At 37.3% G+C, this 27030-nt stretch overlaps 5 protein-coding genes across 23 annotated transcripts; 2 read left to right on the top strand and 3 right to left on the bottom strand.

Annotated features, from left to right (window-relative positions):
* Window positions 1-345: 345 nt before the first annotated feature.
* On the bottom strand, window positions 346-10570 carry LOC129576904 (telomere-associated protein RIF1). Of its 18 annotated transcripts, none has more exons than XM_055463012.1 (10): window positions 10403-10565; window positions 8536-8789; window positions 7208-8176; window positions 6888-7100; window positions 6373-6804; window positions 6018-6292; window positions 5526-5880; window positions 4889-5371; window positions 4570-4753; window positions 346-4476 (listed from the first exon to the last, which is right to left on the bottom strand). In XM_055463012.1, exons 3-10 carry the CDS (start codon window positions 8108-8110, stop codon window positions 803-805), a joined length of 6519 nt encoding a protein of 2172 aa, XP_055318987.1. In that variant the 5' UTR covers window positions 8111-8176; window positions 8536-8789; window positions 10403-10565; the 3' UTR covers window positions 346-802. The 18 variants fall into 18 exon arrangements, with proteins under 18 accessions (XP_055318987.1, XP_055318988.1, XP_055318972.1 ...); XM_055463013.1 differs by having other exon boundaries at window positions 9827-10468; XM_055462997.1 differs by lacking the exon at window positions 10403-10565 and adding an exon at window positions 9930-10169.
* On the top strand, window positions 10540-13449 carry LOC129576908 (histone PARylation factor 1-like). The gene is made up of 5 exons (XM_055463026.1): window positions 10540-12006; window positions 12152-12294; window positions 12402-12637; window positions 12743-12850; window positions 12922-13449. The coding sequence occupies exons 1-5, from the start codon at window positions 11230-11232 to the stop codon at window positions 13158-13160; spliced, it is 1503 nt and encodes a 500-aa protein (XP_055319001.1). The 5' UTR covers window positions 10540-11229; the 3' UTR covers window positions 13161-13449.
* Window positions 13385-16792, top strand: LOC129576906 (ATP-dependent RNA helicase DDX42). The gene is made up of 7 exons (XM_055463017.1): window positions 13385-13939; window positions 14036-14120; window positions 14202-14380; window positions 14452-14767; window positions 14865-15318; window positions 15389-16287; window positions 16368-16792. Exons 1-7 carry the CDS (start codon window positions 13620-13622, stop codon window positions 16509-16511), a joined length of 2397 nt encoding a protein of 798 aa, XP_055318992.1. The 5' UTR covers window positions 13385-13619; the 3' UTR covers window positions 16512-16792.
* LOC129576910 (methyltransferase-like protein 22) lies at window positions 16730-19108 on the bottom strand. Of its 2 annotated transcripts, none has more exons than XM_055463028.1 (4): window positions 18970-19108; window positions 17850-18012; window positions 17224-17727; window positions 16730-17118 (listed from the first exon to the last, which is right to left on the bottom strand). In XM_055463028.1, the coding sequence occupies exons 1-4, from the start codon at window positions 19015-19017 to the stop codon at window positions 16823-16825; spliced, it is 1011 nt and encodes a 336-aa protein (XP_055319003.1). In that variant the 5' UTR covers window positions 19018-19108; the 3' UTR covers window positions 16730-16822. The 2 variants fall into 2 exon arrangements, with proteins under 2 accessions (XP_055319003.1, XP_055319004.1); XM_055463029.1 differs by lacking the exon at window positions 18970-19108 and adding an exon at window positions 18184-18948.
* A 1549-nt stretch (window positions 19109-20657) lies between these two features.
* Window positions 20658-26889, bottom strand: LOC129576909 (pre-mRNA-splicing regulator female-lethal(2)D). Its single transcript, XM_055463027.1, has 6 exons — window positions 26581-26889; window positions 25045-25549; window positions 22137-22261; window positions 21684-22017; window positions 21392-21577; window positions 20658-21283 (listed from the first exon to the last, which is right to left on the bottom strand). Exons 2-6 carry the CDS (start codon window positions 25220-25222, stop codon window positions 20850-20852), a joined length of 1257 nt encoding a protein of 418 aa, XP_055319002.1. The 5' UTR covers window positions 25223-25549; window positions 26581-26889; the 3' UTR covers window positions 20658-20849.
* Window positions 26890-27030: the final 141 nt, after the last annotated feature.

The following is a 27030-nucleotide window of genomic DNA, read 5'->3' as shown; positions in this document are numbered from 1 at the left end:
TTTTTTACTCACCATGAGCCAAGGAATCTGTGGTAGAGAGATTTGTACGGCGTTATGAAACACCCTGTATAGTAAACTGTATAGTAAACTATAGTGAACTATATAGCTAACCCTTTTCATTTGACATTTTTCCGCTCAACTTTTCTGTATTACATTTTCGCTCCAAACCATTCAATTAATAGTATTTAATAGTAAGCATTACATATCTTTAGCTTTTAAAATGTGATTTAGGATTCCATACTCACTCTTGAAAATCGACAAACGTTTAGCGGCGTAAGCAGTACCAATTAATTTTTGTACGATCTAAATTGTCAGAAGAGACTTCAAAACAAGCAAAAAACCAGCTTTTAATTTAAATGAAATGTTTCCAATGGTTTTATTGATCTGACTTAAAAATAAAATAACATCCTTGTTTTCGTTTTTTTTTGTTTTCCTTCCTTCCTTTGTTACTTTTTCTTTCTGCCAACAAAGGGTTCATTATTCGAAATTAAATGGAAAGAAAAAGAAAGAAAAAAATTGTGAGATTTTAATGATCTGGACTTAAAAAAATATAGAATTAATACTATCGACCACTTTGAATTTTGAATTTACTTAAAGACAATATTTCACGTGCTAAAATGCAATAGATACGATGAATCTCTTTTCGAATTGTGTGTTGCTGTTGTTTTTCCTTTCTCAGTTTGTTTGTAATGTGTGTCAGTGCAGGCAATCTTGCGATATTTTCGTTTTTATTATACATGATTGATTGCTTTGGGTTCCGGAATCAGTGTGTACTTGCTTCGGCCAATATTTGTATATTGTTTTAGTCAAACCTATCAAGTGTAGCTGGTGGGTTTTTTTGTATGTAAATGCTGGTAAGTTGAAGATATTGTTCCGGTGTTAATTTGAATTGATCGAACAGTTTTGATATCCAGAGATGAATATGTTCAGGTAGAATGCCAGTGTCAACGGTACGTGGTGATATTCGATGAGCGCTATCCTTGAGAGCCGTTAAAAAGTCATCGAGTAAAATGTGCTGTTCGCGTTTGCTTGTCGTTACGGTGTCCATCAATTTTTGACGTAACATCGATACCGACACACGATCCAAGAAATCTGATGCAAATTGTTCATCGTTGTTTATCTTTTCGGTAGTATAGTCGGTGATACCGTTGGGTGATTTCACCGTCAAACGATCACAGATCACCGAACACAAATTCTCGGTGATTGCATGCTCCAAAAAGGATTCTGAATGTGTTTCGGCTAGCTCTTCCAACGCATGCGTTTCCGCTTGTTTATCCGTTGACATTATGGTCGATAGTCGTTTGGTCAAAACTTTTGCATCAAATACTGACTCAAACTTTTTGAGAATGTCGTTCGGTGAATATTTCGACAGCAAATGCGAGAAAATGTCATCGTCTGAAAATTCATTGAGTGATTTAGCCGTTACTGCTGCTGTTGCTGTTGCTGTTGCTGATTGTGGTGGGTGTGCTGCGGCTGCTTCAATTTCCGGATCATCATCATTTGATTCGGTTGAGCTGTCATCGCTATTTGAATCGTGATTATTGGCTGCGGGTGTTGTTGTTGTTGTCACTGCTGCTGCTGTTGTTGTAGTTGTTGCATTCTCTTCGGTCAATTGCTTCTCCTGTTTGGCACGATACGATTCGGCATCCATTCCAAGGTATTCTTGTATTTGTTTCACACTCACTTCATCGCCCTTAGCGTGTGCGGTTGATGTTGATTCGGCCATTGTTGCATTCGAATCATTCAGTTGTGATGCCTTCAAATCGTTGGCGACACTCTTGGCACTGTCATTTTGATTTTTGTTTCGTTTCAATTTGAGCTTTTTGAGCCGATTGGCGCGCCGACACGGCGAATCATTCGATGGCAGCATATAGAATGGTGTGAACTCTTCATCGATAATATACTCTTTCGTCTGTGACAATGGAAAACCGAACGATACACGCTTTCGTTTCGCAGCCGGTGAATGCATCGAATCGTCCATTGAAATGTTCGAACTCTTTCGTTTCAAAATGCTAATGCCTGGACTTTCGAATGGTGATGGCAATGCACCCGAAAATGTCAAGAAATTTCCGTTCTCGTTTTGTTCATTCCGTTCGTTGGGCCTCATTTTCGGTTCGGGTGTGTGCATCACATTTTCAAAGATCGGAGCCGTTTCCAATTGGTTGATGGCTGGCGAACCGGTTTTTGTGATGCTCACGAATGCATTTTCTGCCATTGCGGTAGGTGTTGGCGATGCCGGTTTTGGACTCTTGTTACTGTTGATCATTTTTAGTAGCTGTGCACCGCGACCCATCAATTGTGTTTTGAATTTGGACGAAACGGGACTGTGATGTGATTGGATTGGAGTACTTGACTGAATTACATGGGGCGTTTTGTTCAATTGCTTTGATGACGATACAACAGGCGACTCGGCGACAGGTACAACAGCTGCACCAGCAGTGCGTTGAGCTACTACGTTTTTAGTGTTCTCATTTTCACTCTCTTTTTTCACAGCGGATTCTTTGTCACTGATGATCTCATCGCTAACCAATGGTTTGTCAGTCTTACCATCGTATTCTTGGCCAGCACCGGCAACCACTGTCTCTTGAACTTTCTCCGCTTCATCCAAACCTTCAACGACAATCTTCTTTTTCGCTGAATTCTCCACTTTTTCTGCTTCTTGTATAATCGGTGAAATGTTCAGAGTGTCATTTAAAAACTCCAAACTGCGTGGCGCACCAATTTCCGGCGATGTGACAATTGTGCTGCCGTTCAGACTCTTTGATGGACTAATGCCATCGAAAACCAGTGCACTCATGTACGATCTACTTAATATATTATTCTCTCCATCGTCGTCGTCGCCACCGTTGTCCTCATTGTCCGGTCCGCATTCATTTTCAATGAGTTCAATGCCATTCGGTATCGTTTCCGTTGCAACAAGTATTTGTGCGTTTTGCTCAACTTCCGTTTCCATTTTATTGTCTTCGTCGATTGGCTGAATTTTTAGTGGTTCAGGTGTTTCGTTTACGGTTTCACATTGTTCATCGACATTCTCCGTTGGTGGAACCGATTCAGCAGCAATTGGCTCATCCACTTCCATTGCCGTACCATCATCGTTGTTCTCATTTTGTTGCATAGCTTCGGCTGCCTTATCACTCGTTTGCTCCGCTGCATTTCCTTTCGGTTCTTCCTTCGTGTCCACTTTAGCATTTTCAATGTCCGACTTTTCGCTGTGTGGTTTTGATGATGGATACGTCGGTAGTTTTTCCACTTTAAGTTCAAGCGTATCCTTAAATTCAGTCTTTTTGTGTTCTACTTTTTGAATAGAATTGGATTGAACAATCGATTCATCGAGGTCGGAATCATCCGTTTTAGATTGGCGGGTTAGTCGTCGTTTCGGCGTTGATTCACCGGTTGCCTCATTATCTGCGCTATTGACAGCAGCTTTAGCGTTTAGTTTACTTTTCACTTTAACGGGTACCGGTGAATTAGCCAGCGATGCTCGTGTGATTTTCTTTTTGACCACATCTGGTGTTGCAGGTTTTACGCTCTCCGATCGAGTTTTTCGTTTTTCCGGTTCGGATTTGTCGTCGATCTTCTTGGTCGGTTCCGAGTCGGGTTTCTCTTCGATTTTCTTTATCGTGCTACGGGTCAAACGATTACTTTCGGGTAGACTATTGTAAGGCACTTCCTCAATTTTGGCATCGATTTGAATTCGATTCAATTCACGCGTTACGCGCCGTTTCGATGGTATTTCATCCGATGATGCATCTTTTTCGCCATCACTTTTACGATCGCCGCAGTTGTCACTCTGACTTTGGCTCGATCGTTTCGGTGAGGTTTTTGCACTTTTTTCGATTTTCTTCGTTCGTTGGGATGATGGAGATTCGGGAACGATGATGGTGGCAGTTGAATCGACGACGGCGGCGGCGGCCATGAATTTCGATTCAATTGAGTCACCAGCCACGGCACTCTTCTCGTTGCTTTCATTTTTCACACTATCCGTTGACGTTGGCACGGCTTTCGGTGCCCATGCTTGAATACTAGCACTGTCCTGACTCTGGCTCAAATCATTGTATAGAGCTGGTATATCACATCGGCGCGTTTTCATTTTCTCTTTTTGATGTTCGGTCAATTTGCTCGGTTCTAATTTCCACACCTTGTTCACAACAACAAATTCATCCTTATTCTTTGCCGAACGCAACGATTTTTTCCCCTGTCCCGGTGATTTCTCCGTTTTAATTTCATCGCCCACCATTTCCTTCAAATCTTTAATGAGACTCGCTTCGGTGCGTAAATTGGACTTTTCACCATCGATCAACCGGATGACGTCACGCAATTTTGGTGCAATTATTTCGAATTGCTTTTGGCTAATCGCACGACGATACTTGATCAACGCTTCGGTGATTGAATTCAAATCTTGAAACATCACTTTGGAATCTTTTTTAATCAACAATCCGCACAAATTTAACATATCCAACGGTGCACTTTTCAATTCTGTAAACAAATTGGATAAAATTAGCAAATTTGACATACATTTGATTTGATCATGAAAAGAAAGAAAAAAACAAAGGGAAAAAATGGATTTACCATCAAAATCATAGACCATATATTCAAACAGTGTTGCAATGGTGTCATTGATATAGATGCAATGAGCTGGATTTGCGATGATGGTTTTTACCGTTTTTGCGCTTTCCTTGCAAAATTCCCATTTGCTAATCACCGTCAGCAATAGGTCAATCGCTTTCAGCAATATTTTTGTGTAAACATCAAACTGAAAGGAATAACAATGCGAACGAATGAAAACAAAAAAAAGTTCATCAATTTATGCAACGTATGCATAACAACAGTAATAAATGCAATGAAAAAAGCAAAAAAGAGTCAATTGTCCAACCATAAATAAACTTACCTCATTTCGATTCAAAGCCATCGACAATGGCCAATAGAGGATGTTGTAAAATACTTGCGGGATTTGTGTCGTTTTCGAATTCGACAACGTTTCTTTGAGTTGCTCAGAATTGGTGTGAATGTATTGTAAAATGCCATCGATAAACTCGCAGCTGATGGTTAATTTGTTGGCATTTATTTCGCCGGTATTTGCTGCTTGGTTGTCGTTTTTGAAAAATTGCTCGTGGATTTCGGTCAAAAAATGCGTAAAATTCGGCACAACAAGGTTAGCATCCTGCGGTACGGCCATCAACTTGGACAGCGATTCATTGAAACGTGATTGCATGCTTGGCAATTGAATCAGGGTGTTCATGAGTTTGGCAATCGCTTTAATCGTATCGTCCGTTATAATATCGCCTTCGTTTCGATCGAAAATAAACGACGTACTCACATTTCCCAATATTGATGCACAGATCACTGGAATCATTCTAGTTTGATTTGGATCCTGAAATTATTTGAACAGACACAGATTAAAATTCAGAAAATTCATCAGTTTGAATGAATAAATTGAATTGAATATTCCATATGGAAAAAATGAATGAATTTACAGTCGGATTAATTTCAAACCAATGAAAACAAAAATCTGCACTTCAACTTACAAGTGAATTCAGTTTCAGCAGTTGTGAAACGTTGTCCAAAATTCGGTTGATATGTTCGGCGTTTTTCACTTTATTTACGTGCTTAAACAGTCGCGTCCACAAGCATACTGCCAATGTAATGCAATCGATATTGTTGTTTGCATTGTTACGCAGCCGATTTAACATCATCGTCGCTTCGCCGCAAGCATTTATTATAAATGCTGACGTTGACTCAATGTTAAAGATGGTTTCGGTTAAAATCGCAAATTTCGGATGGTCGAGTGAAAATTTGGCAAACAGCTCATCGATTTGTTTGTCGCTTTCGTCGAAAATGCGCAGAAGCGTTGCGATTGCCATGAGTGAAACGTCGGAAAAGCTGCGATTGAGAGAATTGTTGATGAGTACAAAATACATGGGTTGAAGAAGAAACAAAAACTCTTTGATGAGTGGTTTGAACAGTAAGCACATAGAATAAATCACAAAAGTTTTTGATAGTTATATGGATAGGTGTACCTTTTGACTTGTGTGGCGGCTTCATTTGGCTGTAGATGAAGATCGGGCTGGCGAAACAATGGACCAAAGCAAAAGTGTAGGAACGGTTCAAACACCATCGATATATAGTTCTCGACATTCTCCTGTACGTTGCACACAACGTACCACCACGCTTGAAATTTATTCGTTGCAATTTCCACGGTTTTTGCTTGTAGCGATTTCAACGGTGTACACATTAATTTCAGACGCTTTTCGGAGTTCAAACGATTGTGCCGTACCAATACTTCCAGCAAAGCCTGCAAATAAAATACCGTCATGTTATTTGGATCAAAAACAATTGAAAGTGCAACAATCTGCATGTCAAAATCATACATACCCGCCAACACAGATAGCCTTCGGCACGACGAATGGGCACATTGCTTCGCAGCGCTGGTTCAACGATCGACAGGAATGCATTCAGTGTGCTGGCACTCCGTGGAATATCAACATCGAGCAATCGAACGCATAAACACCATGCTAAATACCATTTTGGGTTTCCCTGTCGAAAGCAAGCGTTTATTTTCTTCGTGTAGTCGCTTAGAATTTCGAAACGAACACGTTGCCATTGCGGATGCGATTGATAGCGTGACGCTAATAGCAATGGCATCGCTCGATTGACCGCTTCGATTGCATTCGTTTGGATGTCGTCATCGGTATCAAATATCAGCGGTACCACCTCTTTGAGCCAGAACTCGATTTCAACGGGTGACATTTTCGTTTCTGGCGAAACTTTTACACAATTAATTACTTTTATCAGTAATTCCAAAATCTGTGGGAAAAGAACGAAAAGCAAATCAGTAGTCGAAACGCATTAGAAAGAGCCGCAAATTGAAAGAATCACGACCAATTTACCTGTGCATATGATCCGCGTTGCTTTTTCTCGAAAATATCGCGAGCATTCTTGTAAACACTTTCCAATGAAACCTTGTTGAGTATCGATGACATTTCGGATGTAACAAACCTACCAATATTTTTCGTCTCTTTACGATTTTCAATCAACTCCATGAAACGGCCGGTTTCAATCACTTTGGCCAGAAATGCTAACGTTGCGTTCAAATATGTCTCCTGCATTCCAATCGAAAAGGCAAAAAAAATTAACAAATTGAAAGATTGCAGTGATTTGTTTCGCTTTATGTGGGATAATAATTATTGGGAAAAAAAAGAGAGCTTACATTCAAGTAGATTTGGTCAACGTTCACCGACAGCAATGTCAATTCGAACGATTTGAATATCACATTTAATAAATCTTCGTTCGATTGATTTGCAAGCTTTTGCTGGATGGCCTGTGTGATGGTTCGTCGTATGAAATTATTTTTGAGCTGTAGTAAATTTTCCAAAATGGTGCGATACCGAAATTTGACCGGATCAAGTTTAGCTACATTCAGTGCAGCAGTCTTGTTATGTGTGGATGTGGTGCTGGCAGTAGTGGAGTTGGATGAAGATGAACCGAATCTTTCGATTGTCAAACCGCCCTTTATCGTTGCTGTTGGTGCGGCGGTGGTTGTTGTGATGGTTGTTGTACGTTTCGGTGCTATTGACGCAAGCGGTGTGGCTGTGCTAACTTTTGTGATTTTTGCAACCGTTTGTTTGTCATTCAACACAATTCGTGGACTCACTATGGTTTGACCGACGATGGTTGGTTTTGATTGGTGGAAATTTGTTGTTACGACCGTATTTGGTGTTTTCAATTGAAATGTTTGCAAACGTTTTGATATCGTTAACGATGATGTTGACGATGACGATGAGGTTGAAGGTACGGCTACTAATTTGTTGATTGTGGATCGTGGATGTGTTTTTATGGGGGCAATTGTCACCGGTTGACTTAATGATTTCGGTTTATTCACCTTTGTTGTAATATAAGCGGGTTTGTTTTGTTGTTGGTGTAGCTGCTGTGGTTGCGTTGTAGACGACGCTGGTTGAATTGTTTGTATAGATTGTACATAAATTAATGTTGGCTGCTGCGAAGAAGCACTTGATCCAATCACTTGAACTGGCTGAACTAACGTAACACTGGGTCTCGTAACTAAACTAACTTTATTTGCAGTTCTTTCCTTGGCGACAGATGGTAGACTCATAATGATTTACGCGAACGTCGTTTTCACATAACATTCGTTTTGTCGATGATTTGTTGTGCCGAATACCTGTGTAAACGAAAATGCACATTGCCAATGCATGGAGAACAACAAAAAAACACGTTTCTGGTTTATTATTTATGTTACAATCGGGAAACGAGAAAAGTGTCGACAAAATGGAAAACAAAAATAATATATCGTCTAGCTCGAAAAATTTGCATCATTTGGTCAACATGAAGATAATCGGGTGATCGAGTGCTAACATTTATCAATATCATTATACTCAAACTGTGGGCTATCCTCTAGGTAACAGGTGATGATGCAGTCGAAACAAAATATACAATTTTTTTTTTCGCTTCCATTCAAGATTAGAATTTTGTTTTTTTTTTTTGGTTTGGTTCTATTCACTACTACGAACTGAGAATTACCTGACACTTCAATTATAAACAATAATTTTTTATTATGATGGTTTATGTGAAAAAACGCATGCCGAAACGCATAAAATGCTTAAATCCGTAGGTTAATTTTAAACAAATACAATGAATTTTTGTTAAACATCACATTGGAATCAACCAGGTAAGACACAAAATACGGAACGACAAACAACACAACACAGCTCGTTCACTTTCTACCTCTCGAATGCGATAAAATATGTCCCAGTGATTATTATTAAGGTTAAACACTACAAAGGGAATGGAACAGACAGAAGAAAAATATGAAAGTATACTCTTTGTTAATGATCGTATTTATTGTTCACTATGTTTCATATCGATGCATTACGGTCAACCCGACCAACATTTTTTTCTTCAAACATTTATGTGGTTTCTAGTTGAAAAAAGACGAAGTAAAGAAAAATGCACGGATAAAATTCACTGAAATTGTCACACAAATTGTTGAATACTAACAACTCGATTAGCCTATCGCGAATTATGTGTCAAACTCGGAAAATGTCAAACACACCAGCAACGCTACTGTGTTTGCTATTTAACTCTTTCAAATGAAACGAATGCAAAAACAATGATGATATTTCAATGGAATGAAATGGCCACAAATTTTATTGATAATAAATTTGAATGAAAATTATCTGGATAAACGAACGCATCATGTTCCGAGAGAAAAAAAAATTACACAATTTTCGACCAAAACTGCTGTGTGTTTCAATGTGATAATATACTGATTGTCAACAACAAAACAAACGCTGCTTCGACTGAACGGGTGATTGCACTTTTTTTTTCCTCGTTCACATACACAAACACGCACTTTGGTGGTGTTCAGCGTTCAGTAGATATTTCAGTTTTACTTTACGATCATTACATGGATTCGTCCAACCAAAAAATGGGTTTGCAAGTGAAAAAAAGGCTGAACGCAAAGACGAAAGTGAACACACAAACAACGAATTTGATCACTAACTTTGTGTAGTGAGATGATGAAAAGGTATGGCCGAAGTGTAATCCATTCTCAGTTACAAAATCATATTAACAATCAATTTGGTTTTAAATTTAAAATCAATCAATTACCGGATGATATTCTATTTGATTGTTTTATTTTTGTTTCGATTTAAACTCTCTGCACTGTTAATTGTGCTCTCAAGAAAACTAAAATAATTCCCAATTGAAACTTGCACTTCTCTCTCTCTCTCTCTCTCTATCTCACTCTCCAAAACAAATACAATTAGTTAGGACTAAACAAAAATTAAATGGAAACTCAAAACGTTTTTACTTCATCGCAATTTTTTTTCTCGGGGAAATGAGACACTTAGAACGAAAAAAATATTCTATTATAATACAGAAACGAAGGAAAAAAAAAAATTTGACTTTCGCACACAACACACGGCGTTTTTTCTTCTTCTCTTTTTCGGCTCTCGGTTGAACGACGGAATAAAACTTGTGTGTGGAATTTAAAATGAAAAGAAAATGCGAACACTTAAAAGACGCATATGATTACACAAAGCGCGTCTTGAAAAGGCGAGACGAGATGGCAAAAAAAAAGTTTGAAAGCAATTCACACGGAGCGAATGAGTGCGTCCGTCTCGAATGAATGTCGACATCAGCATAGCAGTTGACTTTTCAACCAAAACACACGAAATAACAATATTACCGCACGAACTGACAAAAAAACGTACATCTTTTTCTTTCTCTCTTTTGCCGGCAATCGGATATTATTTCAACAAATGTTCCAAAATTGATTTTTCCCCACAAATGAAAAACGAGTTCAACTCAACAAATTGACAGACAAATAAAATTTACAATTTTTTGCGGTATCAATTTTCTACAATTAAATTGCAAAAACACACACCGAAACTTTGAATCGAAGATGCCTTTGCAAGGATTTTCAACAATTTGCCGCCATCACATTTGCAATAGTATTCATATGTCAAGCAGAATTCGCGCGTATTTTTTTCCCCTCACATTCGACCGTATGAAACTTCAAACATTCACGGCTAACTGTGTGTATGTGTGCATTGAGCATAGCATCGTTTTGTATTGGTCTCCACTGGATTTGCGTTATATGAAAAGTCATTGTGCGGTTTTTATTTGTTTTTTTTTTGTACCGCAAACGGCATCGTTCAATGCCCACTACAAATGTGAACCATTTTTTATCGCAGATCGAAATCGCCCGTGAAAATGACGCACTTAAAATTACGAATCATTCGTTTGAAAACATGTTCAATCAGGTTTTGGTCGATTCGATGTATATTTAATTTTTTTTTTTGATTGAAATACTCTTTCATTATGATGCAATATGAAATAGGGGAATATCTAGGTTGTGTTGCTTGTTTATCGAATTTCGAGCTAAATTCATAGATTATACGGATTTGCAGTGGCGTCAACATTACGACCACTGCATTTAATGAAAGTGTCAAATCGTTTTTTTTCCCACCACCATCAGCAAAAACAACAACTACTATCAATAATAAATAAATTTCATTGTGTGACACAATCAACGATTGCAGCACTTTGAACTTCACCACGGACTTTCGTTTTCTGCTCTTCGTATTGAAGTAGTTGAATTAAAACCAAACACAAGTGATATCAGCTTAAGCAACCTTTTGGAATCGCATTTAGTCAATACGAATTTGGACTTGATCCAATTTATTGCATGTGAAATTGATTTGCAAAGAAATGGCCGACAATAGTGTGAAGCCGGCATGTAAGTACGGCATAAAATGCTATCGACAGAATCAAGCGCATAAAGATCAGTTTAGCCATCCACCGAAAGACCGACCAAAGGATGATGATGACGATCGTAGATCGAAAAGTCCACAACCACCGGCCAAAAAGCAAAAGCCATCAACACCATCGCCGCCAGAAAGTGACAGCGATGCTGATGACGAAAAACGTAGCGACGGCGTCAATGAAACGAAAAGCAAAAGTGATGATGAGAATCGCAGTGAAGATGAAGACAAAGAGGGTAGCGAAAATGATGAAGAAGAGGATAGCAAAAGCGAAAAGAACGATGCAGTTGCCGAAATCGAATCCAATAGCAATGGAAGCAATGGCTCGTCGAAGAATGACACTGCCACCGATGAAGCAACAGATGAACCAAGTTCAACGACCGCTGAACCAGTTGGTGTCAGATGTTCAGAGTTTATCAAAGAGAATTTCGATAAAGGACCACATGCACAACGTGCCGAACACAAAAAATTACTTGAATCGCCAGCTGATTTTATCAGCTCAAAATTTTTGGTTAAGATGCCCAATGATTTTTATGCGTTTTGGGAATTTTGCGAAGCCGAATCCAAAAACAATGCAAAACCAGAAGCTCTGTTCAAGAAATTTGGGTTGAGCTTGGTCGGGCCATTCGATGTTTTAGCCAAAAAATTCGACAATGTTGATCCATTCGAACCGGGAGACTATTTACGACACTGGCGCTTTTATTATGACCCACCCGAATTTCAAGTGAGTTGTTTTTGACATGAAAAACTCTTTTTGTTTTTTCTTTCCGTCATTCGCTAGTAATTTTCGTCGTAAATGACGAATTGTTGATGATGACGTACGTCATTGACTTTTCAAAATAGTAAAGATACGATTCTATTTGCTTCAGACATTGTTGGTGAAGGACAAATCTGGTATTCACTATGGCTACTGGCGAGATGAACCAAGTGGCGAGTGCTTGATTGCCCGAAATGATGCCACAAAAAATTGTGAATTCGATTTCATTGCTGATAATATGTTTGGTGCCGTTCTGTAAGTTATCAATTCTAGGGAAACTCAGTCGGTTTCAAATTCGTTTTTCGTTTGCTTGATTTCTAATTGATTCTTTTTCTTCGTATTTTCGATTGATTTTTCCATAGTTATATTCTAGAGAAAGACATCCGGTTGAGTCCATTCAATCGTCCAGCCGCATTGGCATTGAAAAAATCCATCGAAAACTTTGCACACCGTAAACAAATACCACTAAAAACATTCTCGGCCAAGCTTAAGGCACGAAATCTGAAAACGGTTTGTAAAACGTTCCACAAAGCTGGATTAGCAGTTCCATACAATCGCAAAACCGAAGTTGGATACCGACAGCTTGGTGAAAGTGATGGTAAGGTGGAGTTTGGATGAAGAAATGTGGTTTTTACTAGGGTTTTTAGTTTCAATCGACAAAGCCAAGCGTTTTAACTGACGAAAAATAATGAAATAATTTCAGCCAATCTCAAGAAAATCCTCAGCAAATTCACGGAAGCCAAAGGCGATAAAACTCTAATCACAGCTGCAATGGATAAGCTGCAGCCATTGATCACTGCTGCCAACATAGGTAAATCTATATAAATATTCGTAAATGAAATAGAGAGTTTGATTCTCATTTCTTTTTTCTATCCAACAAAGCATGCGATGAAAGTGATTTTGGCACAGCTGTCGAACTTGGAACTGATTTATTCTGCTTTGGTGAACCGGAGCTGCATTCTGATGCTCTGCAGTTACTTGTTACTGGCTACAAATTGGTCAATAAACCGCAATTCATTGCCATAATCAAGGCGCATCTTGAGAATCGTACCAAAGGTTATACAGGTTTATCAATTTTGGATTCGGTTAAACGCTCCGATGTTCCGGATTCAACAAAATAATCGCTTCAAAAGCCTCTGTTTCATAAAACTCAACTTTCAATCATTTGTTATTCATTCTAATATCTCGAAACATGGAAAGTTTCCCTCGGAAACACGTGAGCAAATAAATTTATAAATTTTTCTACCGATGTCCGGTGTTTTAAATTCAATGTTTGTTTTTGTTTCAAATATGTCATTTGTCATGGTTTGACATTTATAGAGGGTGGCGCCCTCTACACCGAAGTGTCATTTTCAATGTATACATGTACTTGAAGCGTTTGTAGAATAAATATGAATTGTCAAAATCTAATACCTCGAAGTGTTTATTTGTTTCAATAATCAAAACTATCTATCTAAATTGAGAAAAGTGCTGAGATTTTTGGCACTTTCGCCCGGAAAACAAAGTTCGAATAAGGAAAATTAACGACAGAACAAAGAAATTGATTGCCTCCTGTGCGAAGAAACACACAGTTAAGTGAAATGAGTTACCGAAGCGGATATAGTGGTGGTGGACCACCGAAGAATTCGGCATCAAATGCAGGCCAAAATTCAAAAGGTTATTCAATGAATGCGGTGCCGCCACCCAGCTCTTTGGGCAATTCAAGATTTGGAAAGTTTCAGAAAGCAGGTAATTTATCGTCATCATCGTCGTCAGGACAAACAACCACTGGACCACCGGCAGCAACTGTATTTAGTGGTGGTCTATCCAAACATGGATATTCAACCATGAATTCAATTGCACAATTTGCCAGTTCATCACAATATGCGCTCGGAAAACGTAAATCCAAAACTGAGGACGAGTAAGCAACCAAACAAACATAATTTCATTTTTCTTGCCTCTCTCACAAAAACACACAAGAAAAACACATTTCACTAAAATTCGATTCTGCCACAAGATATTTTGATGACGATGAGGAAGCAACACCCGATTTGGCATACATTCCAGCACCAGGCAGCCCATCAGCCAATCAATCGAATAAAGTATTTGCGAAGTTTTTTGCTGCATTAATTCGCAATGGTTATTAATGGTCGATTTCGTTTGTTTTTGTTTTTTTTTTGTAGAGTGAGTCAGATTCGGATGACGAAGATCCATTGGACGCGTATATGATGGGCATTGAGAAACATTTGGAAAAAGAGAAAACAAAACCACCCAGTGAAACGCAAGTAAGCATCGTGGTCAAAGCCAACAAAGGAACACGTGGAGACATCGATGATGAAGATGATGAAGAGAGCTATTACCGGTAGAAACAAATTGAATCATTATTTTCCTTCGAATCCATTGAAAGACTAAGGATTTTGTGTTTCGAATCAGATACATGGAAGAAAATCCAATGGCTGGCGTGGTCGATGATTCATCAGACGTTGAAGTTGAGTACGATGAAGATGGAAATCCGATAGCACCACCAAGGAAGCGTGAAATAGATCCATTGCCGCCGATCGATCACGATGACATTTCGTATAAGCCGTTCGAGAAGAACTTTTACACGCCACACGACGACATCAACAGTTTGACACGAAGTCAGGTGGATGAGTTGAGGCAACATTTAAAAATTCGCGTTTCAGGCCCAGTACCACCACGACCGGTGGCTTCGTTTGCTCATTTTGGTTTCGATGATAGTCTCATAAAGGTAAGTCAATTTTTTTCTGTGTGAAATTCAATTCATTTTTCCTGAAGCCCGTTTGATTCGATTCCATTTGAATTGTGATTTTTCTATTTACCAAAAGGTCATTCGCAAGTTAGAATATACACAGCCAACGCCAATTCAGTCGCAAGCTGTGCCAACGGCGTTAGGTGGTCGCGATATAATTGGTATTGCAAAAACGGGAAGTGGTAAAACCGCAGCATTCGTATGGCCGATGCTAGTTCACATAATGGATCAACCGGAATTACAAACCGGTGACGGTCCAATCGCTCTCATTTTAGCCCCAACCCGTGAACTTTCACTTCAAATCTACAATGAAGCGAAAAAGTTCGGCAAAGTCTACAACATGAATGTTGTGTGCTGCTATGGTGGCGGTTCGAAATGGGAACAAAGCAAAGCACTTGAACAAGGTGCCGAAATTATTGTAGCAACACCTGGCCGAATGATTGACATGGTTAAAATGAAAGCAACCAATTTACAACGTGTCACATATTTGGTGCTCGACGAAGCTGATAAGATGTTGAACATGGGATTTGGTAAAATTCAAATTTTTTTCCAAAATTTGTTCCAATTTTGATTAAATTATTCCCATTTGTTTTCATACAGAACCACAGGTTCGATCAATCTGCAACCACGTGCGTCCCGACCGACAAACGCTTCTATTCAGTGCCACATTTAAAAAGCGAATTGAAAAATTGGCCCGTGAAATCCTGACCGATCCGGTGAAAATCGTGCAGGGTGACGTTGGCGAGGCAAATGAAGATGTTACCCAAATAATGACGGTGTTCAAAAATCCCGCACAAAAATGGAATTGGTTGCTAAGCAAATTAGTCGACTTCCTATCGCAGGGCAGTGTATTGATATTTGTGACCAAAAAAGCGGATGCCGAACAAGTGGCCAGCAGTTTACAAGTGCAAGAAAACGATGTGCTACTGTTACACGGTGATATCGATCAATCGGAACGTAATAAAGTCATAACGAAATTCAAGAAACGTGAAGTAGACATTTTGGTGGCAACCGATGTGGCGGCCCGTGGTTTGGATATTCCACACATTCGAACGGTTGTCAATTATGATGTTGCTCGTGACATTGACACGCATACACATCGTATCGGTCGAACAGGTCGAGCTGGTGAGAAGGGAACGGCATACACACTGGTCACCGAGAAAGATAAAGAATTTGCCGGTCATTTGGTGAGAAATTTGGAGGGTGCCAATCAAGAGGTACCCGATGATTTACTTGAGCTTGCCATGCAAAGCTCCTGGTTTCGTAGTTCACGTTTTAAGAGTGGCAAAGCCAAATCACTCAACTATGCGGGCCTAGGCTACAAAGATCGATCCGGTGTGGGCGCATCGAAATCAGGTCAACCAAGTGGAAATACAATCACAAGCACATCATATCTATCACAATCGTCAAGCTCTTCAAATCATCGGTCGTCTTCGGGACCGGCCACAAATCGTTTTGCTGCCATGAGAGAAGCCTTCCGCAGCCAGTACACTTCGCAGGTAACAACATGATTTCCGTTTTTATTTGATAAATAAATAAACGAACGGAAGAAATTCTAAAATTGTATGTTTATCAACAGTTCCGTGCATCATCTGATCGAACGTGGGAAGAGACTGTTCCTGAGAAAGGTGTATTCGCAGCGCCGCCCATGCCAAGTCAAAATAAACCTTCTTCAGATTCAGACAATTCGAAAAAATCGGGCAAAAGAAGCCGATGGAACTGAAATAACAACGATTTGTTTACAACCCAGAATCAATTGAATCCCATAACTCTTCACAATTTACTGAAATTAAATTAATCATGATGTAATCTTAAATCTTTTCATTTCTGTCTTTGTTGACTGACGTCTTTGATGAAAATATCAGTTTTAATGTGTCGTTTTAGCCAAACAACATCATTTTTCTTTCCTTTAACCTCTCCTTGAAAAACAAACAAGACATCTATGTACGTAACATTTATTTAGTTTAAAATCTAGTATAAAAAAAGAACAGCGAATATACTCAAGAATTTTTCTTTTGCTAAACAACAAAGAACCTACACATACAATTTCATGATAATTAGCTCTTTGGAACGTTCATAATCAAAATACTGCGGGAAATCGATATCGACCGGCTCCAGTTTCCAATCAATGGTTTTCCGAGCTTCGTTGATACGCTGCAAAAAGTATTCGTAGCATGGTGCCATCGTATCTAAATCGGCCAACGTAAAGACGTAGCGTTTCTCAAGTGCTATATACACCACTTTATCTTTCGATCGGTTTAGGTCATTCACGTTGAGGATGCGCTCGAGAGTTTCCACAAAACCATCGGTGATTGAATTGTCATAGATGACTGAAATGGGAGAAAGTTGAAATCTTTGTAGGCTCAAAATCAGTTCAATATTTTCAAAGGGAGAAGTTGAGTTCACAATTCGGTTTTTACAAAATTTTCAATTACCGTCTGCCGCAATGATGATATTCGATTTTAAAACGGCATTCTTAAGATCATCTGACCAAATGCTCTTCTTAAAATCCAATTCCATCACCTTCACTTTGGCCTGATTGTTGATTAAGCGTTTGTTTAGTTCCACATTTGATTTAACCACATTCAGAATTCCGCCCAAGTCAATGTCGGTGCACACAATGTCAGTCTTAGAGAAAATACCCGCTGCAATGCTCGTCAATCCAACGCCTGATCCAAGCTCTAGAATGTGCTTACTTTCGAATTTCCAGCGATTGTGCAACAGAAAGTCAGCTAAGAGCAATGCACCACGCCACACCTGCAGCCCTACCAATAATAAATTCGTCGATTGCTGATGTTCGATTTGTATCACCTCACGTCGTCTACGCTCCACTATTAAATCACCGTCAGCATCAATAATAGACTGTTTCAAGCTATCCTTTACCTCGCCATCATCCGAATGGTCAACCGGGTAGACAAATGAAAAATGTGATATCGTCGCTGGAACAAGATCAATCAATCATTTTGGGTCCGATTTAATCACTAATCATTTTGGATATGATTTTATTCAATTTGGGTCGGAATTTGTCAGACCAATGAAAGAAATCGCTCAATATACTCACTGCCATTTTTAGTTTTTGAACTGCGAAAATTCGTTTCCGTATAGATTTCCGATGTCACTTCAAGGCACCCGTTTTCACCCATTAAATTTGCTTTTTTCTTCTTCTGTACGCTGAACGGTTTCTTTCGCTTTTTTCCAACTCGTCTGGAAGTCGTTTTCTTGCACTATAACAAAAATCAAAACAAAATTGAGTGCATTTCAGATGATCAATTCAAATATTCAAATTATTGCAGTTTTCAAAACTGAAATCCAACGATTAAAGTCATCTAATTAAAAAGATTGTCTAATTTAATTTTCCTAATTTCAATATTTCCCACAAAAAAGATACCTTTTACCTATTTCTAAATCCGAACAAGGTTCATAACGACAAAAAAGTGACTTTTCAAATCTAGTTCCGTTTTGCAAATGGTTCAACTGTGGTGATACTATCGTTTCGTTTTAATCGAATACAAAACAGTTCACGCTTTTGACTACTCACTGTACTCCTTGAACTAGATCTAATTGTATTGCATTGTAATCGTGCATCATTTTAGCAACACGCTCAGTTCTCGGAATCTTCTAATGCAAACGAATGGCCGCAAAAAACAGCCAAAATATTTATTTTAAAATTTTATACAAAGGAATAATATAGTCTGGCTTGCCGAATGTTCGTTAGTCGAATTGAAAATAATAATCAATGTCATACAAAAGCCTATACACGAAATCATATGATCGCCCGTTCGATCGTGCTCGTGCGTCCGACAGCGGTTGCAAACTGTTGCATTTTGCATTTTTCGATGCCGTGTATGCATTTGATGTGGTTTCACTTTCTCATCATCTTTCGATCAACTTAATTAGGTGAAAATATTTTGTCACACATGAAATGAGCGGAGTGTTTCAAACATGTTTCCGCTCAAGTGCCGAAAACAAATGAGCATTTTGAGATACATAGCATGAGCATAAGACAGAAACATGCCGTAGTTTTGTATGTTTTGGCAATGGATACGGTCAAAAATCGAAGGCAAACAATGCCAATTGCATTATTAATGACTTTGAATGCGTTCATGTGCAGCTCGATTTGCAACCGCATTCAATTTGCAATTTAAAAATAATTTAAGTGTAAACACGAAATAATCACAAACCAAACAGAGATTGTGTGTTGTAGCGTACTTTTGTTTGGCTGGTACCATGTGTCGAATCCATTTCTCTTTGCTGTTGTGTTCGAGGCAAAACTAGGGCGCGCGCGCGCCTGTTCATTCGATGATATGCAATTTGGCGCACGTTTACATTTTGGTTGGAATGCAACAACTAAATTGGACTTTTGTTCAAAACTGTCATTCATTGGACCATTTCTTGAACAGCAACAACAACAAAACAAAACATCAGTCGTCAAAATGCATTGCACATGTGATTCCATCTAGTGAAAAATAGTCGCTTCGAATTCGAATGTATTTTTAGACGAACTGAACAACGAATTTTAGCCAGTCATCACAATGAAAACGGTGTCCTCGTGAGAGCAAAATAGGTTTCCTGAAACATTTTCTGCTATTTTAAAATTTAAATGGGAAGAAGAAGTCAAAATAAAAAAAAAGCCGTTGAATAGTTTCTAGTAGTTGTTTTTTTTTATTGATTTTTCATAAAAACTGATTGTTTAAATAAAACTTTGTTTATGCAAATGCTTTTTACATTAAAGACTATGGCTTGAATCCGTTTGTTTATTTGTTCAAGTGGTTTTTTTTTCATAATAAATTTCATGGTTTTGTTTTTCTTGTTGTTGTTCTTTTCCTTTTAGATAGAATATCTTTTTTTCGTTTTTTTTTTTTGCTAAATATTTTCTAAGTTTGGGTTTTTTTTTCTCAATTAAAATCGAATATGAATTGCTCTGAAATGCCACTTTAGTAATGACGTTAAATCGTTGATTGCTAAATTGCCAAATTAATTTACTTTCACTGTTTTTTTTTTTCTTCATTTTTTTTTGTTTCCTCCTCTGAATTGCTACAGATGAAAATTAGTTTGATCGTATTCAAGGTAGAAAAAGGAAAAACAGTATAGAAAAGAAAAGAATGAAAGATGAACAATGTGTTCGTCTTGCATTTGTTGCTGCCAAAATATGTGTATGTGTATTCAGCATTGTGCCGCTGTGTTGCTTTTCGTAAATTTTACATTTGGACAACACTGTCACGTCGTGTGTGATCGTACACAAATATCTTTGATTCCAATGGGTTTTTTTTTCTTCTTTGTTCTTTGTTTTTCGTTTGTTTTCAGCGAATCCTTAAAATTTCACTAAAATTATATTTACAGAGTATTTTTCTTGTATGTGTATTTAATTTTTTTGTCTTCATACTATTTTGTTTCATGATTTCTTCTTTTTTCTTTCATTTAATTTCCTCTTATTTAAAGCACTTTTTCTTTCTGTGTATGTTTTTTTTATCGTGCCAAAAAAAATTCCATCAAAATTCATTGCAACGATGTGCGCGCGCGCGACATGCAGTTGTAGAGAAAGAAAAAAGTGTAATCAATCAACAAGGCATGCGCACGAGCGTAAATTCAATCAAAGGACGTGAAACTAGTTTGCGTTTGTGTATGTTCTCTGGAGGTTAATTCGAATGGGATTTCATTCTAAAAAAAAAAACAACAATCAAAATGAAGATCAAATTCGGAGAGCCAACTTTATATCGCGCAATGTCATCATAATTATTTCGTGTTCTGTTCGTTTATTGCAAATGATTATGATACTGCTAAACTACTTTCTCATTCGTGTCATATGTGGCATAGGTGGCGCACACTCTGGCTGGTGCGTCCCGTCCAATAAACAACGATATTCGCAATATTTTCCCTTTTTTTTATTAGGATTATAGTTTTTTTTTTGTTTCTGTTTTGTTTTAGTTCGGTTGCGTCCGTAAATCGGTAATACTTTGTCAACAACAATCAATTGGCTGGTGTGTAGTGTAAACCGACATACATAGATAGATAGAGAGATAGTGATAGAATGGTGTGCTGGCTAATGGCCACATCCACAATTTTAATGGGCATCGGCAATTGTATCAGCCACATTCAAGTCTATCGATAATGCAGATGAACGGCGCGTTTTCTTACTGCTGCTATGTTCCATTGACGATTTTAGCGTCGTTGACGTTCGCTTCTGGTTGCTGCTGGCTCGTTTGATATCGGTTCCATTATTATTTTTACTATTCTTAGAATACACTTCATTTTCATCATCACTTGATGACGTCAAGTCTTCTTCATCATCATCATCCGACGTTTCATTACTGCTATTGTCACCTCCACCGCCATTCCCATTTCCACTTTTGATACTTCGACTACTGTGGCGTAAGATTCGTTGCTCCGGCATATTGGAATCGGTTACATCGTCTATATTTCGGGTGCCATTTGAATAGTTCTCGCTATTGTCCAAATCACTGGTGTTACTTCTTACTTCCTCTTTGCAGTCATGACCTGAGGGAACCGAACCAACATTTATATACGTGAATACATTTTCATTTTTTTTTAATCGACAATGACACAATGACAGTATCACAGTATTTTTTTTTCTGTATCACCTACCATTATTACTACAGGCACAATTGTTGCCACTTGCGCTACCACCGTTACCGTTCTTCAACAAAAAATTCTCTCGCTCCAGATTGGTAATTGTTTCTTTGGCTAATTTTAATTCTTGCTGCAAGAACAATATTGTACTCTGCATGCCTTCGACATCTTCGTCCAGCTCTTGTAGAAAATCGTCCAATTCTGAAACGATTCGAATGAGTTTGAATATGAATTCCGCTCATATTTTCAAGTGGAAAGTGCTTGACTAACCAAAGACTTGGTAGGTTGAAAAAAAAGAAACACATACCTGATTGTGACTTCTTAACTTCTTCGCTAAAGCTTTTCTGTAATGCCAAATCGCCTTCCAATTTGGCAAGGCGTCCGTTTGATGTCATCTTACCCAATTCTTCATTTTCTTGGTATAGCAGACGGCACTTGGCCATAAGTCTTTTGCCTGTATTTGAGTCCGGTGTGAATTTCCACGCCGATAATTCGTTTTGTGTGTCCTCGAGCCGAGCTTTAGTCGCCTGTAGTTCGGCTTTTAGCTTTTGAAATAGAATATTCACTGCTGGATCGAGCAAAACTGAACGAAGTGAGGCCATTGTTGGAGCTTGTGAAGCTTTCAATTCAGCATTTTGATTCTGAAAGACAAGGCGATAAAATTAATTCACATGATTCATTTCCAAATAAATGATGAGCTAACAATTTTCAGGGTTTTTATATGTCTTCGAAAAAAAAACCTAATTTGGCTAAAACTTACAATGTATTCTTGCATCTCTTGCTCCTTAGCTGCCAGTCGACGAATCAACATTTTTTCACGTTTCTGTGCCTCAATATGTTGCTGTTTATACCTTGATTCCGATTCCTTCACATTTTGAAGTTCCTCTGTTCGTTAACAACAACGAAAGAAAAAGAAACAATAGAAACAAAATGGTATGGGAAAATGTTATTAAAAAAAAAAAAATCGGGCATAAATCTTGGATAGAAAAATTTAAGTTGAAGAATAGATCAAAAGAGAATTAAAATAGGGGCCCAATGAAAGACCATTCAATAGATGTTAACACTTAATCGATATATTTTTCAAGTGTTAATATCTTCGATAAGGTTTTCGGTTGTTTTTTGTTTTGTATTTACAGCAAAAATTGGAATTGCCGCTTGATGTTGCCAAAGAATTGGGTATGAATTCTTGTCTATTTCTTTCGTTTCGACCAACACCAAATAAAACCCGGTGACATCTTATTTGCACCGGTTACATCATTCATATTGCAATTATTCATTTAATTTTTTTCTCTTCTCTTTTTTTTGGTACTAGTTTCAGTGTTTGATTTTTAAATTGATTTGTTTTAGATTTGAACATTTAAGCATACCAAGTGCCGTTAGGTAAAACTGTGTGTTTTGTGCAGAAAATGCAGAGTTTGACTGATACGTGTATTAACGTGTGTACGTCGCTTTAGGGTATATATTTTGGTCGTATGTGTGTGATTATTGGTCATCAAAAAGCAATTGTAAACGTACGCCTATTTTGCATCGGTTTTGTTCGTTTTTTTTTTTCTCGTGATTTTATCGTATAAATGTTTAGTATATTTTGTTCGGCACATTTACAATATCACACATGCAACATCCAACAATTTTTCATTTTTCTTTCTTTCTTTCTTTTTTTTTCTTTCTTTTTTGCACAGTGGATGGCATGTAGCAATGTTTAACGCGTGTGAAATATTCGTGGTATAATAAATAGTTAATTTGTCGTCGTTTAGATTTTTTTTTAGTTTTTGTTTGTGTCGTTTTTTTCCATACTTTTTTTTTGCTTCTCGTTACAAATGGAAACACTATAAAATAGCACTCACTTTAATTCTCTGTTAAATTGTTGTCTTCTCGAACAAAATTAATAGTATTTATGAACACACACAGTGTTTTTTTTCTTTGCTTTTGTTTGAATTGTTGTTGTTTTTTTCTGTTAAAGAAACGCAACCGAATTAGCTTAGATGCAATTCATATTCAGGTTGCTGCTATTGTGAACGGAGTGCACTAAAAATAACAATAGAAACGATGGCGCTTGTGTTGTTTTTAAAACCGATTTTATGTTATTAATAAATTTTGAGGTAGCACGAGCGCACAACTCGTTCCATCTTCTATCGTTTGACGAGGGACAAACATTTATAGGCAATTTTCAAATAAATCATTATCACATTTGACAAATACATTTTTTTTTCTATTATTATTCTCTTTTTTTGCCTGCAATAACGTCCTAACATAGAGCGCAAGAATAAAAAAAAAACAATCACCCGATATTTGATATCAAAAATACACTTGAAAATCATACATATGAAAATCAAAACTAAACAACTAAAATTTTAATTATAAAAAAAAATATTTAGGTATAAAATCACATCACATGCTACCGACATTTTCTTTCGTCACAGCACTATTTTGCTCTATTTTTTTTTGCTTTCTTTTGTTTGTTTCTTTACCTTTTAAATTGGCACACTTTTCTTTTCCGAAACGAAATTAAATTATATATTTAGTATTAGCACGAATATTTCGCGGCATGTACACTACAATAGCTGGATGAAAATTGGCGTGCCTACAGTCGACTTTTGACGAGATACAAATCAGAGATCAATCATTTTCTTCTCTCTTTCTACGAAAAAATGAACGCACAACGGTTTCGATGAGCCGATGTCGGAGAGATCAGATGATAATATATATATATATATATATATGGAAAATTTCGTGGAAATCGTTTCGATAAATCAAAAACTTCAGCGCACGAACACACATTCAAAGTTTTCACAAACTTTTCACACTGACTGCCCGATCAAATTCGTTTCTGTTTCCTCTTTTCGTTCAAAGATTATCTTTTCTTTCTTTTTTCATTCAAAGATTCTTTTTTTTCATGTGATGAATAAAATAATTTCTTTTTTTTTCGATTAAAAATAAATTGAATTTGATTGATAAACATTTGCTTGACGCCACCCACAACCACGATCAAACTAAATATTTTCGGTTTTTTCTCTCTCTCTCTTTTCAAATGGTACTTTCAAGTGTACAATATATATGTTTGTTGCTGTTGTTGTTTTTGTTTCTTTTGCTAGCATTGTTTTAATCGAACAAATAATGCATTCAGTACAATAAACTTGCACATTTTCTCTCTTTATGAGTCGTCGTCAACCGATTTGCATTGTTTTGTTTTTGCTTGCTGTCGATCGGTTTAACAAATGTATCATCGAGGCTAATAAAAATCACTAAATCAAAACGAATTCCGATTGGGGGAGTTGAATTTGTGTTATTAAAGTCTCCCCTCGAAAATGAATGTAAAAAAAAATCAATAACAAGATATCATCTAAATGAAATGAATCTAGGTTGAGTAGATTTAAAACAAAACTTATGACGAACCACGCACACGCTACTGTTTTTTTTTTCTGCGAAAATTTGTTATTCTTTTTGTTTTTGGTGTTAATAAAGTCGCTGAGTTTCTGTTTCTGCAGTGTTAGAACACTCGATCAACCACATGTTGGTTATTCATTTTCGGAAAAAATTGTTATTTTTCTTTTCTTTTTCTTTCTTTAAATTGTATATTTGTTTTCATGTTTTTTTTTCTTTTTGGTTTTGGTTTGTGTGTGTGTTTTGCTTTTTGTTTTTTTTTGTTTTTTTTTTTTCTCAATTAGTACCTTCCACAACTCGATACTGCTCAGATGATTCTCCGACGATATTATTTTCATTCGACGGTGTTGTTGTAGTCGTTGGTGTCGTTGGTGATGGAAGAACTGTTGCGTCTGGTAGCTGATGCTGCGATTGTTGTGACTGGGCTTGAGCATTAATGCCCTCATCAGTCAATATTGTGTTCATAGTATCGGGCTTATCTTAGTTACTGTTCGCTATTTGTTTTGTCCACTCTCGTAATTCGGTCGTCGGTTGGATTGAATGTCATTTAAAATGACTCAATATTTATCAACGGTTTCAAATTGTCTTCGATTCAGGACCAAACAAACAAAAAATTTGTTCAAAAAAAATGTTCCACTATGTAGGTCCAAAATGCTCTCGATTTCTGTCTTGATTCTCTTCCAGTCTTTCGGCCAAATAGAAACTTATTTCATTATCATTTGTATGTGTGTCTGTGTCCGTGATTATCGCTGCACATTCAACACTAAAACATCCACTGTTCTGTTATGAAAACTAAAAAAAAAAAAAATAGAACAAAAACCAAAATTAATATCCCAAAAAAGCCAATCAATCACCACAAGGGAATTTGTGTCAATATTTTTAAAATCACAAAGCCAAACTCAATGGGAGTAGACAAATGTGCTGTACACAATATTTATCGATCTATATCGTATTCAATTTGGCCTCAATCAAGTCACAATTTTACTCTTTTTCCCCCCCGATGACTCTATAATCTCGTTGGACCATCTACTACACCTGCATATTTGTTATTCTTGTGTGTGTTTGCTGTTGTTGTATGTTTTTTTCACTGTGTCATTTCATGTAATGATGCAAAGTGCATCAGCAGCCCATACCATCTATTTTAGATCCAATCAAAAGTATACATTAATTACGCACATTTGCAACGAAAATGTATGTTGATGTTCATGTCCTTAAAATAGGTTAGATTTATCGATTGTCAACAAACAAATATCAACGAAGCAAAACCACTACAGTCAAATTATTTCTGACTGAGAGAGTCACAACCATGTGTATGTGTCAATACGAATGCGAAAAAAAAAAATTGCTACCGAAATTCATGATTGAACGAGTGGATTACTTTCGATGTGAGAGTGATATTGTCATGAATGTGTTTTTGGTTTGTGTTTGGCAAACTATGGAGTCAATATCCGTGGAATCAAAAGCGCGAACAAATGAGGGAAATCAGTAATTAATGCTTTGATTATCAAATGTCCTGTTTTTCACATACGTATGTAAATCGTCCATATTGCTGCTGAAAGGTGTTGAACGAGCAAGACAGTGCATTGAATGTTTGGCACTCGATATCACACCAAATCAAAAACTCAAATCTCATCCACTGAACATTGAACGAAACATTTGGAAAAATTGTCAATTTTCAATATCATTTGACTAAATGCGAGTAACTTGTAGTGAATGCGATTGAATTTATTCTACAAATTAAAAAAAAAAGCACGTACGCACACAAACACTAACTTATACAACAACACCAACAACAACAACAACAACCAAAAAAAGCACTTTACCTATAGTTTTTCACCATAAATTCGATTGACTACCAAAAATTTAATCCACTATTATTTTCGATTGTCTATTCAACAAATCATTCGGCCACCGGAATCGTGTGGACGTTGCAATGCAATTATCAAATCAATGTTTTTAGCTGGCGGCAAATGCGAATTTCGTTCCGTAAGTTCGATTGTGTGCCGATTTAACACCAAAAAAATAATATATATATCTGCGTTTATGCTCCCGTTTGAATGTTTAGTCTTGAATATGGAGCCGATTCGAGAGAGAAAAGCAAAATGGTGACCGAAACGTTCAAGTCAACGACGTCTACAATCACGGCCAATTCAAATCGATGGCGAATTCACATTTTGGACAAATATACCACTAGAATGAAGGTTTTATGTCGTATTACGTTGATTTTCTCCATAAATAAATTCTGCATAAACTATAATATGTTGAATTAATTG

This window comes from Sitodiplosis mosellana, unplaced genomic scaffold (genome assembly GCF_009176505.1).
Source record: "Sitodiplosis mosellana isolate CC-2019 unplaced genomic scaffold, AAFC_SMos_1.0 Smas_scaffold_6191, whole genome shotgun sequence".
Lineage (NCBI taxonomy): Eukaryota > Metazoa > Arthropoda > Insecta > Diptera > Cecidomyiidae > Sitodiplosis > Sitodiplosis mosellana.
This window is presented reverse-complemented; position numbering and strand designations above follow the sequence as displayed.